A 16,626-nucleotide genomic window follows, 5' to 3' on the forward strand; every position below is an offset into this window, starting at 1 on the left:
TCGAAAACATCGTATAAACACAAAAAACTAAAAATTTCCTAAAACTTTTGTATAGATATCTTCTTTGTTTATTTAAAAATGCCTCAGGAGTTTATTAAAATGTTCGCTTATCCTAATCATAAAACATTTCTATTATTTAAATAATTTTTATTCAGAAACATTATAAAAATATACATAAATATATATTTACAGGGCTTAAATAATTTGCTATACAAAAGTAAAAATTTGCATATTAATCGTGTAATTTATATTTATCATTTATATAAAACTGGATATACAAAACTGAACAATTTTTTATTAAAAATATTTAAATATGTACATTAATTTTGGTAATTATAATTGTCGATGATAAATATATATAAACAAATAAACTACTGAAAAACTAACAATTGTTTATCAGACACAACTGTTCTATAATTTAAACTATAGTTTATATTATCAAACTCCTGGTGTAATTAATTTGGATGGGTATCCAATCCTGTTCCCTCATTTAAATAGGTCTTTAAATTACAGAAATTTTAATAGCTATCATATATAACAAATAAATTCTTTAAATGTTAATATTCGCCTATATTTATAATTTTTTCCCTTGAATTGTTTAAACATATCTCGATATCTTCAGCATCATTAAATTTTTTATACTGTTTCTTGAATAAAATGAACGAATTATTATTATTATGGTTAGAGGCTACTCAAGATCTAAGCTAGTCTAGATCTAGGTCCTCTCATTTTTTACTTCTCTTTCTATTTCCTCGGCAGAGAAAAAGTGAGGAAACAGGAAAGGGAATATGAAAAGAGAAAGATCTATGCGATACTAAGCAGATATGATGAATCAAAAAGTATAAAAATAAATACAATATTTTCGAGCAAAGTTTATGTAGTCGTTTAAATTACATAAAGTAATAGCTTTACAATAAAGTTGTAGTGGCATTGTATACCAAAAGGTAACAGAAATCCTTAGTATTTACACACATATGGATGATAGAAAAGAAAAAGATAATGGCTTCCTTTAACTGAATAAAAATACATATACAAGAGATGGTAACGTTAGCGTTTGACAAAGAAATAAGCCTGTTTCCTTCACATTTGTGGAAACAACAAAACAGAAATATAAAAATTAAATACAATATTTGAATAAAGTAAGAACCTAGGTATTCGCAAAATTAAATACATAATATTTGTAAATACAAAGAGAAATAACTTCATTATAATAAAATCGAACGGTATGTAGGTTAGTACAAAGCGAAAATTGTGTAAGGTAGCTATTAACAATTCCTTAACCACAATGGAATTGTGGTTTCAGAACTTTTGTGCTGTTAACAAATGTTTTTAAAACATCATTGTAAATAGTGTTCTTTGTTGAAATTGAAATTAGTTCTTTAATAACTTAGTAGCAGGCCAATAGAGACCTTGTTTTATTGTGCATTGTATGGGATTATTCCTTTGGTAATGAATAAGATACGCTTTAAAATAAAATGATCAGTTGATTATATACCTATGATAAAATTCAAACATTTAGTTAAAGGAACTGATATTATTGTCTGCCAATCCAAACCTGTGCAGGTAATTTTTAAAATTTTTATGACTGATAAGAATTTGGTTAATGAAGCTGGAGTAAAATAGTTCATTCTATGCCATTGTATGCCATTATAAGACTTTAAATACGTATTTGTATACAAATCGCCCCCGTACTTCCTGTTGTCAACGTTTTTATCACTTCATAATGAGTACAGTTGTCTTTAATTTCTTTCGTAGGAATATTGAAGTAAGTATATTTCAGATTAACATAAGCAGATCTTTTTGCTAAAAATTATGGTATTTTCTTTCCTATTATTTCTTCGAGTCCAAGAAACCAATAGAAATAAAGACGACGAGATGTAGTTAATACGTGGTATCATTGTTAGATCACGAATTTTATAGGCTATACTGTTATTATATTTGTTGATTTTAATTATGAATGTTTGAACTTGTTTTCCACGGAATATAATAATAGGAAGTATATTGTTGAAGCGACCATACGTATAACCGATCTCAGTTAGTAGGAAAAGAATAAAAAGAGAAAATATTTTAAATAAAGTAAATACCGGTATATAATTTAAATTCTATTACAATAGCAAAAAAATTAAGGCATACAGATTTAATATTGATACATCTGATTGATTAGAATTAATGAATAAACTGTGTATTCTATTTAAAAATAAGCACTAATATTTCCTTGCAATACTAGTGCTTATTTTGCAATACTTGCAATACTGATAAAAGGTTGAACTCAAAATTTAAAAAAATCCAGCAATGAGTTCAGTAACTTTCCCCTCAACATTCAAAATTGCGTGTCGCGCGCTATCTGTTATGATATTTTATTTAAAAATTTTATATATAATTAATTATTATAAAATGGCAAAAAGCTTAATTTTGAGGATAATGATTTTCATAAACATTGTGAATGCTAATAATGAGTAAAATCTTTATTAATTTTGATTCTACTCGAGATATGACACACGACCCTCTCTATCTTTCACCTCCAAAATTTAATAGCACCATTCCTGCAAATATGCAAACCTCCTTGCATAATTTCAGAAATTTTCGACAAAAGATACAGGAATTATTAAGCATCAAAATGGGTGAACAAAATCGTGCCTATTACACAAGCATACAAATAAAAACAATCCCCATTTTTTAATATCTCGATGTTTCAAGGCCTCGTGAGTAAAAAAGTATAAAAATTTTGCGAAAGGTCAGTTTTTGACCGATCGCCATACTTACCCTTTAATATATACTGTGTATAACAGCCAGGAAAGTAAAAATACATAAAGGTAAATTTAATAATAACAAGATAGCTATAGAAGGTTGTTGACAATCATTATTACGTAAAATTTCGTAATTTCAGAAATTACACTTCTGAAAAGTGAAACCGCAACACAACGAAGGCATGCACATAGCAACCTGCAAATTTCAGGACTAGTAGAAATAATAGAGATATGCAAATGATTAAGTTTGCGTACACATCGGGTCATGTGGTTCCCAGTTCGTGCTCTAAAGACTGTAGCAACCAGTTCGGGCCATAAATGCTATCGGCGACGGTTCGCGGTAGCCGAACTATCGAAAAAGCGTAGAAAATGCCTCGGAGATGACAGCGACCTGAATACCACCAGTTAATGGCTGGGGAACGAGATCATTTTCTGGTGAAGTGCAACCTTGATTTGTCGATGTGGGCAGTTGCCATGCGTGTTGTGAAAAACGTGAGTACCATCCAGCGATGCGTGGCAGGAACATCTGCGAACACGCTGAAGAAGATCGCACTGGTGCACAACAGAGCGTTCTCTCCGGCAGATTCGCCGAACGGCCCGTCAGAACCATCCTCTACGGCACGTGACATCCAAAGTCGCCTGTCGCCGTAAACGGGTGCATTTGTGTCTACCCAAACCATTTGAAACAGGTTACACGAAGTTGTGCTACACGTACAGCAACCAGCAACCAGAATGCCATTATCAAGTCCGCTCGACCACTGAACGAAAGTTCAATGACTCTAGAAAATTTACAAGTTCCAACTACTCATAGTTAATCCGAGTTTATTTACATATCAACACACTTTATATAATACATGACAATGCAGTACCACTATAGATTTGATTTGGATTAATGAGATACGGCAATGAACATGTAGACGATCTGCCAAGGAAGTTTCTTCCCGGAAGGACGTTCTATAGAAAAATAGCTCTCAACTTAGGTGTTAAACACGAGAAGGAAATCCAGACTATGTCGTCAGGCTGTTGATGAGGCACAAATCCTCGAATCAGTGTTCAGTGGATTTATCCACTCGGCCTTTGGTGATTAGCACTGTCGATACAATCCAGATCGTGCTTTCACAGAGAAGATTGAATATGGAGTAGAAGTTTGAGATCAATTGAACTAGCTGTAAAGATATTTCTATCGGAAACGTCAGATCCTATTCGCCTACTAGGAAGTGGCCTATCTTGTCACTTTCTCGTGAGACGTCGTCACTCTTCGAGAAGAGGAAATCATTCCATTTTTCCCGACTTCCTACAAAGCCTCGGAGTTTCTCTCATCATCTATGAAGCTAGATGCTCTAATATGCTCGATGATACTGTACCGATCACCTTTTCCTATAAACACTCCACCTATATAGTTTCATCCTGAATCTGTAGGCTTTTTCTTTCTTCTTTTCGCCTTCGAGAGAATCAAGGCTTTTCTTGCTTCTGACTCATGGTCGGTCGGCCAGCAAGGTTATTTAACCTAGCTAGGTTAAATAACTTTGCTGGCCGACCGACCATGAGTCAGAAAGGCCGTTATGTGATAGGGAATCTTAATTGAAAGTAAGTGTCAGGTAGATACAAAATTCAAAAATGTCGACAACCCATTCCTACCTACACTTGGAAAGATTTATGTTTTTGTTTACCCGTTCATCGCCCTACAATAAAGCCCTTTAAGCCGCTTTCTGTTTTCCATTTTTAGGCTTAGTTCTGATTTAAAAAATTAGTCAAAGCGATTTATTAATCCGATTATGACATTTGCTAATCCATACATTATGAATACAAAAGTGCTTTATTTTTAATTGTAAAATATTACTTTCTAAATTTTAATACATTTAATTTTTAGTTTAATATTGATATAAAAGTTACGTATTTTATTAAAAAATATATTTGTGATTATATGTATATTTAAGTAGAAAATAATTAATTCAGAAATAATCCAGTTGGTTTTGATTTCAGGTGTCACTGCCATAAAGTCCCAAATTAAAACCAGATCAGGACCTCCCTAACTTCTTATAAGTAGCAGAGGCGTGAACATTGTACTCCATTTCTCATCATGTTATAGGAGTCCATTGCGGATCAGCCTCGTTCGTGAAAGACGTGATTGTGGCCAATTATATATTGGTTCCTCATGTCAATTAACTCAAAAGTTTAGTCTAAAAATGTTTTCATCAAATTTAAAAACCACAAACTATTACATAAATTATGCACAATACAATCTGGGTAATCAGGCCGTTAGGTAACTCGACACATCCAGTAATCCGACACTAGTCGACATTCGGATATTACCAGCGCTGTTGTCAAGTTCTAGACATGTTTTCCACTAGTTCGAACTTTAGTTTCCACTAAATTTGAACACTCTCCTACTAAACGTGGCATGATATCGTGCTCGAGATTAAATATTCGGGCTTGTCATGATAACAAAGGTCGTCAGACTCATCATTTTAATCTGTTCAAAAAAGCATCATATAACATAATGCTGTAGAAGTCAGTCCCCGAAATTTTTCACTAAAAGAACTTTACTTCCAGTAAATTTCCTACGGTCGCTACATTTTCTCATTATCTTAGTGAGAATCTACAAACATGACAATACTGAATACAGATGATGGCAGAATACTTGGATGATATAACGGCAGAAGACAATTAAAAATAATTCTAAAAGAATAAACAATTATTTTGAGAGCTCTAAAATACAGTAATGTCTGCTTGTTCTTATTTCATATTTTTTGTTATTTTATATGTGTTTTTAAATAATATCACGCAAATAAACAAATGTTTCTTTTCAAATGATTAACCATTAAATTCACCCTACTTCTGAAAATCCAGCAATCTCCTTAATCCGACTTTGTTCGGGTTCCATATATTTCAGATTACCGAGATTGTACTGAATTAAAAATAATTGTTTTTTAAACTAAGGCGGAAAAATATCTAAAAAGCATAAACTTTAAACTTATGTTTTTTTTAAATATCGAGTATTAAAAGATTTGAATGATAAATGAATTTAATATATATATACATTGTTAATATTTGCTTAAAATTCCAAAAGGAAATCAATATTTATTTATAAGACTATTAATATTAAAAATACATTGTTTTCGTGTTATGTCTCCAATTAGTAATTTTTCCAGAAAACAATAAATAACAATTTTAAATATAATTTCAAATTGAAGATATTTAAATTTATATACTAATTAAAATTAAATATTTACACACAGAAAATTATTTTTTAATCAAATTTTCTGATTTGAATAAACATATTTGAAAGATTGAAAATATCACTAAAAATTTACAGATTTCCAAATGTACTCATCACACAAATTAACTGATTATTTAATTTTACAATAAACACATGTCAACGTTTAAATTGAAATTAAACTTAGAATTAAGATAAGAAATACGTATATTCAAGAACATAAATAAATAATATTTTTTTATTTAATAATTAAGAACAAAACAAAAAACATAGATAGATGCAATATTGAGAATAAAAAAAGGTCAATTTGATACCTCTAAAATTTTGTATTTTTAAAAACATATAAAAAAAAATACGGATGTTAAATGCTAACAGTAATGTCGGTCCAAGTTTTTTGTTTTAGCCCACGTTTTGATTTTATCTTATAACACAAACTGCAGGAGTACTAAAAAATAATAATAATGTGCACTACGTATAGTCATTATAATAGTATTGATATGATCTTTCAATACCACTAAAATGACATATTTTATTATCGTGCACTTTAGAATATATACTCAAATATATAATAAATATTACAGTAAATATTTGCAAATAATTCAGTAACACTATTAACACGTATTCCCTTAGAAAATAATAAAGCTATCTTCAAAATTAATATACTCTTATAGATTTAAAAATCGCTAGTGAGTTTGCGTGTGTAAAAGAGAAATTATTCATGCGTATAATAAAACTATTCACTAGTGTTTGCATTCTATTTCATTTGAAAGAATAAAAATACTGCATTTTACATAAAATTTTATATTTTTTATATGTGAAAATAAAATTTTTATGTGATACACTACAAATCTCCGAAAATATCGGTGTGATCTGTCATAAGTGACTTATGAAGAAATTCATCGATACTTCCTGTTAGCTTAAAAAATGTATTATAGTGAATCTGAAAGGTAAATGATATTTTATAAATCGAACTTATTTCTCTTCAGCTTTTTAGAATTTATTGTACAAAACGAACAAAATGCCGTAAACATTTAATAAATACATAAATCAAATTATAATTTAACAAATTTGTTACAAAATTTGGCTACATTAATTTAAATGATAGGATATCACAGAGAGAAAAATTATTTCTTGTGTTAATTAATTTCAAATATGGCTGTAGGAATTGCAAATCTCGTTGTATATTTGACTAATCTCAACGTTATCATATCGTTGACAATCACTTCTGTTGTTATTTGTTTTCTTCCTCCAACCCATTACTGAACGGGAAAGAATATTGTATATAATTTATTTATTTATTTTCAAGTATCGTAATCAGAAACCTTCATAGGGAGAAGCTGTTAATCTGTTTTCACTCTGTCTACTCTCTGAAGGATTGAGTATGATTTCATTACATCCTGTGTATGAGTTTACTAAGTTCTTGAAATGATTTAGCATTTCTTTAATGTTTAAAATTACTTTGAAGAAATGCATCTCGACGGAATTCTTTCAGCATGTACTATGATAAGAGTTCTAAAGCATTTCACTCAACTTTAAAAGTTCATTTTGAGAAAATATTACTAAATGCACTTGATGTCTTCTAAGTGTGTTCTTTCCAAGATTAGAAAAATGCCGGATATTTATACATCAACGTCAATAGATTGAAAAAGTAGTTTTATTTTCTAAGTAGAATAAGAGTTTAAAGATATTGAAGAGAAACAGAAAGATTTTTTTAACAGTAAACTTAATGTAAATGACTGTTGAAGACTATTTTGTGATATTTACACTTAAAGAAATGATTTCTAACTGTTTAAATTTGTTTAACATTTAAAAATTTATAAATATTTAGTTATAGTTTACTTAATTTATGGCCATCTTCAGGTTAAAGCTGTTCGATTCCGATACAAAATCGAACACATTCAAAATAAAACCAAAATAGAACATACGTTTAAATTAAACCAATAGAACAAGCATAGTACAAAATAATAAATAACAAAAATTAAAATAACACGAAAAAAATGTAAATGAAATTAAATAATAAATAACAAAAATTAAAATAACACGAAAAATGTAAATGAAATTAAATAATAAATAACAAAATTAAAATACGTACTGTAAAAATGTAAATGAAATTAAATAATAAATAACAAAAATTAAAATAACACGAAAAATGTAAATGAAATTAAATAATAAATAACAAAAATTACAATAACACGAAAAATGTAAATGAAATTAAAATACAAATAAAATACTGTGACTGGCCGTCAATCTTAAGGAACCATTCGTTTTGCATTAACCCAGAAGCCTACTGAGTGACGGCAGACTCATTATCACGAGTGTTACGTCTTACTATGTATTTCCAGGATGACGGTAACACCGTCGCATCCTTATAATTTAAACATCTGCCAGCCAAACTCGCTCTGTAGATTTCACATTTCTCAGTTATGGACGACAGCGTTGGCGAGTGTACTTTTACAAGAATTTTGGCATTTTCCCATTCTACCACTGAACCATCTGCTTGCGCCATTTTGGATAACGCTGTTGTGCACCTGTTTTTTGTGACATCGTACCGATGCTCCTTTATCCTCACTCCAAGGTTTCTATTGGTGACACCTACGTATCCCTATCGATTCCCAACTGGTCATTTTTGTAGGGAATTGCATATACTCTACTCTAGACTCAGTATATGCAATTCCCTACAAAAATGACCAGTTGGGAATCGATAGGGATTACGTAGGTGTCACCAATAGAAACCTTGGAGTGAGGATAAAGGAGCATCGGTACGATGTCACAAAAAACAGGTGCACAACAGCGTTATCCAAAATGGCGCAAGCAGATGGTTCAGTGGTAGAATGGGAAAATGCCAAAATTCTTGTAAAAGTACACTCGCCAACGCTGTCGTCCATAACTGAGAAATGTGAAATCTACAGAGCGAGTTTGGCTGGCAGATGTTTAAATTATAAGGATGCGACGGTGTTACCGTCATCCTGGAAATACATAGTAAGACGTAACACTCGTGATAATGAGTCTGCCGTCACTCAGTAGGCTTCTGGGTTAATGCAAAACGAATGGTTCCTTAAGATTGACGGCCAGTCACAGTATTTTATTTGTATTTTAATTTCATTTACATTTTTCGTGTTATTTTAATTTTTGTTATTTATTATTTAATTTCATTTACATTTTTCGTGTTATTTTAATTTTTGTTATTTATTATTTTGTACTATGCTTGTTCTATTGGTTTAATTTAAACGTATGTTCTATTTTGGTTTTATTTTGAATGTGTTCGATTTTGTATCGGAATCGAACAGCTTTAACCTGAAGATGGCCCATAAATTGGGCCGAAAACGTTAGTTTTAGCTAATAAATTGTTTGTTCATCAACGTCAATAGATTGAAAAAGTAGTTTTATTTTCTAAGTAGAATAAGAGTTTAAAGATATTGAAGAGAAACAGAAAGATTTTTTTAACAGTAAACTTAATGTAAATGACTGTTGAAGACTATTTTGTGATATTTACACTTAAAGAAATGATTTCTAACTGTTTAAATTTGTTTAACATTTAAAAATTTATAAATATTTAGTTATAGTTTACTTAATTTAATTTCTTATATTATTTTGATTAAATTATTTTAATAGTTTGTGGCATCTTGCATCTCCCATTAATAATGTATTAGTGAAAGCAAGATGTGAAAATATGTCATCATCGCAGGTTTTCTGTCATGTCGTTGCTGATAGCAGAGGAAAAGTCTGATATGAACATCTTGTCGCCGTTGGGCAAGACCTTCTATATTTCTGTCAACAAGTGAAAGTTCTGATTTTCTTTTACGTAAATATAGTTGCTACACATGATTACTCTTAGCAATTTGATAAAGTTTTTAGAACATCCAATACTTGAAGCATTCCCAGAGCAGATCAAGTTCTTAAGCGAGTGTTGAAAATCTTTTATACCTGAAGGTCATTTATACACAAAAACTTCTCATTTTTTCCGTATCCTTCTATATTATTTAGATAATATGTAAGATAGCTTTTTAGAAACTGGTCAAAAAATTTATAGAAAGCACAAATTTTCAAAAGTAAAAGCAAAGACTGGTTAAAAATTTATGCATTTTTGAATTCTCTTATGCATTAGCAAATATACAGAATTAATGTTTGTATCAAAATTTAAAATTCAACTTCCAAATCAATATGCCCAGTCTTCTTCTCAACGTTTCTATGTTAACAAGTTCATAATAGTTTACATCAATTTCAGCCCATTGATCGATATTTTGTTAAAATTGAAAAGCAAGAATATATTTAATTATTAAAGTTTAGTATAAGTTAAAAAGAAATTATTGAACCTAAGACACAAGCAAATATTGAAAAACAAATGCTAAGATATGATAAAGCAATTCTGTATATTAGTAAAATTCTTTGTCAAGACTTCTATTCTTTTTCAGCCTGTTATATTACTGAATCACAAGTTTATTAATATTGATAAACGCCACATATAGTTTTCTCCTCTTTCATTAAAGAATTAACGTAATTAAACAATTAAAGATAAAGATTTAATTTGTAGCATGATCTTTTACTCTAATTAAATAAGGATAATCAGATTTTTTCTTAAATATTAAATTAAAATTCTTGCATTTAAAATCTAAATCAACTATTATTATGAAAATTTAATTATTTTACATTTTTACCTGTCTTTATGGATTTAAATATATTTCTTTATCCTTTATCTACTACTTAATATTAGATTGAATTTTAAAAATTATTTGTTTTACTTTCAAAAATGAGTTTAAAATATTATTTTCTTTACGTCTGAACTTTTCAATAACTTTTAATAAAATTTATTATTTAAAAACGTTTAGGAGACAGGATATTATAATATATTGATATTATACAATATTAATTGATGTACAATTAATTAATCAATTAAGGATTCATTTTGATAAACATCATTCAAGATATTCTTATTTTATTATTATTAATACTGTATTTTAAATTTTTTTATGGAAATTCTTTTCTACTGGAATTCTTATGGAATATTCTTATAAGTTTATGGGAGACAAAATTATCTATAAACTTATATGAATTGTTTCAGTCTTTCTAAAGATATTTTATACGATGCTCTCCCTCTGAAATGCAAAGATTCTTATATATTCTGCTGCATGGAAATTTGATTTGTGATTATATCTATCAGTATAATATCTGTTTTTCCATATCCACATTCTTAAATCATTTACCCCTTCCAAAATATTACACTTTCTGTTAAAATAAGACATATTTTCTAGATATTAATAGAAGAAAGAATTCCTTTTGGCTGTATTGATTGCTTGCCAGTTTCTTATTTTATGCATTTAGTTAAGTAATTAGGTTATCGTTATTATCTTATCTTATTCTTCTTAAATTTTGTTGCTTGAAGTTAGGTTATAAAATTCAAGCAAAATAATATTGGATATTAAAAATACATTATTAAACAATTGCAATGTGAACTAGTAATTTAATGATTAAACGCGATTTTTATATACATACATATATATATACATACAGATAATCCAGCAAAGGATCTACATAGGAAATTGTCAGCATTAGAGTGTTCATAACATTAGGTACTGTACTTGTGCGTTATTGATTTGACCTTTGTAGTTTCATCTGGTGACATTTATCCTATATAATCTTATTATTGGAAGATAAATAAATCAATATAGCATTACTTATATATTCGTAGGATGTTTTTGTGTTATAACAATTCCCAATACAAATCTTCTCCGTTTATCTATAATACTTATTATAAATAATGACTACAATAAATACTTCCAAGTTCTTATTTTTTATTAGTGAAAAATACTATTTTACGGTCCGGAAATTTTACAAACTTTTTTTCTATTCTTATATATTAGATTGATTCAAGATTTTATTATAAAACAAACTGAATTTACAATAGTAAAAAAGACTTTCAAGTAATTTATTATAGTCAATAATAAATATATTTTTAATGTACGATAAAAGTTTATTACGTTGTTACGATTTAAAATAAATAACATTTATGCTAATAAAGAGAAGCTTTCTATCCTATTCTTTAAAAACATATTGTTATTTTTTTTTTAATTTCGAGTTTTTTCTGCAAAAAAAATCGAAAATTCAATTTTATTCTTTCTGCATCTTGAAGTTATAAAAAGTTTCCAAATTTCTTTTTGTTTTTAAGTTATTTTAAGACTAAAGAGAAGAAAAGGGTAATTTTATAAGATGTGCTTCAGGATTTTTTTCTTCTTTCTTCTTCTTTAAAGATCAACCTTATTATTTAAGTAAAATGATGCATGCTTATTTTATGATCATACAAATACGTTTAAGCTATAGTTATACATCCTCTATTATTACGATAAATAGTTATTTTTAAATTAAAAATTTAAAATAAAAAATTGATAAAATTAAAACAAACAAACAAATAGTAAATTGAATTTAAAATATGTGATATCTGACTGTCGAAACACGCAAACAATATATAAAAATTTGATTTCCTATTAAAAAACAATATTTATAAAAATATTATTAAAGATTATTTGAAGAAAAGCAATTTATAAGAATAATTTATATTTTTTAGCTATATTTTTTTATTATTGATTTCGTTAGAAATTTGAACATTTTCCACACGGATGCTTCTTTTTCAAAAGATTTATTTCTTGATCTTATGATGATCCTTCATAGTTTTCACATTTATATACTGTAAGATGAAGAAATGATGATGACCGTAAGTAGTTTTAACAGTACGTTTTTTAAATATAAAAATTAACGGAAGAAAAACTCATTTAAATATTTTCTTCTTATTAAAAGTTTTGAACAAAAATCTTATTTTTTATTAGTAATAATTCTTTTGAACAGTGATCTAAACGACTAAAACTCCAATATAACTGATATACATATTTGTTTTCAATAAACAAAATGTAGCTTATGTAGGCTGTACTAAAGAATACTCGATTATAAGTTTTTGTATTTGCTTAAAAACATAAATGAAGAATTAAAAATATCTGATTTATTTATGACAGTTTAAATCTCTAACATATTTATACACTATAGGCTAATTCTAGTAAAATCATTAATAAAAGTACAAAAGATAGTAAATTTTAATTATTTTATAGTGTTCAATCTAACCACATTAAATAAAAACCAAAATCGAATTTAAAAAATAAAGATTTACGTCACAATTATTTTTACCTTTTGTTATGAATTATAGCAGTCAATTAGCTTCAAGTTTTATTAATACAGAAACATTTTCATGTATAGAAGCTATTTTGATTTATGAAAGTTTCCAAGAAAATTCTATAAATGTTTAAATTTGACTTTCTGTCTGCTGCTAAATACGGTTAATCGATTTAAAGGTAGTAGCTGACAGAGCTTTCGCCGCTACTGATATCTCCTACAGAGGAGAAAAAATGTGTCTCAAAGGAAATTCTGTATTATTCTTGGCAATAAGAAAAATGTTGCCAAGGCTTAAAATCGAACTTTGGAACTTCACCAAGATAATACTGCATAGGAATATATACTGTACGTTACCAGAAAAGAAAAATCTATCTAATTATTTATTTACGTGATCGAAAACTTAAACTAATATCTTGGTATTTATTATTAATTTTATACATTATGATATAAATCTGTATTATAATGAAAGTACGGATTTAACATAACTTCTTGAAAAATAGCTAAATAATTCTGATTTATTTACATTATAAATAGATTTTGTTTACTTAAATATTAATTAAATTTTAAAAAAATACAAATTAAAATATTATATTGGGCGATTACTAAATAAATAATTTAAATTATCAAAAGAAAATATTCAAATGTGTTTAAATTAATGAAGATTTTAGTTAAAAATTTAAGAATTTTAGAATAAATTTAAAAGGTTTTTTTTTTAAATAAAAATGTATTTCAACTTATATTTACGGAATTAATACGTTAAAATGGAAAATTAATTTAGTTTTAAACAAAATTTTTAAAAACTTTGTTTACATTGTTAATGCTAATGTATATGTAAACAAATTTAAAATCAAATATTTATACTGAATTTACACGCATAGTGATTTAATTTATCGCGTAGAATAACAACATTTTGAACCAACGTTGATTTAAATATTATTTTAAAATATATAAAAATTTATTCATTTAAAATCAATTATTTTTTAAATTTAAAATGAATTTAACTATTATTTTTAGTCAAAGTTAATCCAAGTGTTTCTAAGTTTATTTCACTATAAAGTTTAGATTTTGCTTTAATAATAATGGAAATAAAAATTGATAAATCTTCTTAAATACTTTCACTTTGCTTATTTTTCTATAACATTGTTGCTGTATTAATAGCTCTTTTCCTACTAATTAAGGCTAAAGTATGTAAATTAAGAGTGGAGAGTTGAAGTTGGTATTTTAATATCACATATTGGATAAACATCTCCGACATTTATAAGGCAGTTCTGTAAACGATCAACTCAAATTTAATAAAATTTACTTCAATTAACAAAAAATAAAATAAATAAAATAGTTTATGATTTTGAATACTCTAAAATATTCTTAGTTATAGTTCAGGTAGATAAAAGCTTACTTCAATCTCTGTTCTGTGCTGTTTAAAATGAATAATTACGATTGAAATCACTTACTAGATTTGTTATAAACATTTTTAAATGTTAATTTTTATAATTTAAGCTATTTTTGTTTAAAAATATTTTATTTATTAAGTAGAGAATCAGGTTATTATTTTGATATAATTTAAAAAAACTACTATAGATAAATAAATCTCATATTTAATCTACAATCGATTATTTCAATTAATTTTTATCGTACAGAAAACAAGCATTTAATTAATGAAAGCAGTTTCGACATGAAATGTTATTCATTAATCAAATTTACAGCATTTTAAGCGAGTTTCAAATAATTCGAATGAATACAGCTCTTGAGAGGAATATTATTTAAATAAAAGATACAAATATTTATACGAAGCTTGACTGAAGTTTTATATAAAAAAGTTATTTGTTTATTTTTAATGGAGGAAAAGACTTTTAACCTGAAATAAAATCGCAAATGTCGTTTCTTTCTTGTTTATCTGCAGTCTCATTGAATTTTTGAATGTATGGATTTTAAATTCACAGAAACTGTTGCATCTGCTCTCGTTCTTAGAATCGATATAGTTGAAAAACTTGATAGAATCAGCAATGTCTTGTTTTAAAAGGGTATTTCTACATATATGTTTTAAAAATAAATTATATAATTAACCAGAAAATTAACGAACTCGAATTAGGAGCAACAACAGCTGTTACAAAGATTCTCTAAATCAAATTCATAATTGAAAATTAAAATATTATCATCATATATATACTTATAATTCAAGCTTAATAACACAGTAAATACTTTTCGGCTCTAGTTATGAGCTGAATCGATTTTTGTAGATGCTAAATTTAACCATTCTTTAAATGTTTTAACCAGATGCAAATCCCAATAAACATGAAAATTTATAGGACCAGTGAATTTCAGCTATCATCAGAAAATCATATATAACCGCAAGTATGATTACTGTATTATAAGCATATTAAATGTAATGAACATTGTATTATACATGTCACTTGTAATAAATTATATAGATTTAAAGGCTACTCAAAACGTATAAATCTATACGCATTTACTATTATAGAGTTACGCGCGTAACCCTATTATAGTAATGTTTTTGTTATTGTTTTTGGAAATTAGAATACAAATTCTTCAAATATTTTAAAATCATTTCAATCAAAAGATAAATTGTTTCAAACATAAACTCGGAAAACACTTTATTATAAGTATTGATTCTCTCCAACTCACATCATACTGAGTTTGCCCTCGATCTAGCGATATTATTATGGCTGCAAGCACACTCCGCTTCTCTAGTTACTGTTAAGACAATTTATCTTCATATACCGTGAACTAAACTCATATCACCTTCATTTAAGGTTTCTCTTATTTACTCAGAATTCAACATGTCAATAAATTTCAAACATTTGAAGCTTTATGCTATTATATGTAAATCTGGATTTTTCTTTTTTTCCTCCTCTTGTTCTTTTCTTCTCCGCTTTATATAAAAACTGATTTTTGTTTACTTATCAATTCCTCAATATTTTCAACATGAATTCCTTTAAATTTAATTTCAAAAACATTATAACTTAGAATTTACGATAACATTCTAATCATTCTAAATTTATGCTGTACTAATAATTTATAAGTTAAATAATATTACTATAAAAAATTAAAATTTTTAAAATTTCTATGATAAATTACTTCCATTCGGCAATCATTAAAAAAATAAAAACGAAAGAAATAACGTTACGGCTGATTAAGTTCTCTTAACTTACGTACTTTTTTAATTTTTATCATTATGAAATTAAAAAAAACTTTTTTAAAACCTATAAATAAAACTTAATTGTATAATAACTATAATTAATTACAATTTTAATTGATATTACACTAATAAACTTAACAGCTTCTGAGACTTTCTTGTGTATTATTGGAAACAATAATAATGTTTTAAATATCTTCAAAAAGAATTTCAACAACATTCTTAAAATTTAAATTTAATGTTCTTTTTTCCTTATAAAAAATAAATAAAATGAAGTAGCTTTATATATATAAAAAAAAAGCCGTGCTTGAACCTTTTCGAAACTTTAACAAAAGAAGTACCTCCAGGCTACT

The 16,626-nt window shown here is 27.1% G+C and overlaps 2 protein-coding genes across 2 annotated transcripts in view; both read right to left on the reverse strand.

The window, feature by feature from the left end:
- Positions 1-8,470, reverse strand: part of LOC136979467 (synaptogenesis protein syg-2-like) — a 49,334-nt gene extending 40,864 nt beyond the window's left edge. Inside the window, exon 1 of the mRNA XM_067275476.1 lies at positions 8,294-8,470. Within this exon, the coding sequence (XP_067131577.1) occupies positions 8,294-8,470 (177 nt within the window). The remainder of the gene's footprint in view (positions 1-8,293) is intronic.
- LOC136979549 (synaptogenesis protein syg-2-like) overlaps positions 1-16,626 on the reverse strand; it is a 145,892-nt gene that overhangs the window by 39,733 nt on the left and 89,533 nt on the right. The gene's annotated exons all lie outside the window — the stretch shown is intronic.

This window comes from Centruroides vittatus, unplaced genomic scaffold (assembly GCF_030686945.1).
Source record: "Centruroides vittatus isolate TY-2023 unplaced genomic scaffold, ASM3068694v2 contig_628, whole genome shotgun sequence".
Taxonomy (NCBI): domain Eukaryota; kingdom Metazoa; phylum Arthropoda; class Arachnida; order Scorpiones; family Buthidae; genus Centruroides; species Centruroides vittatus.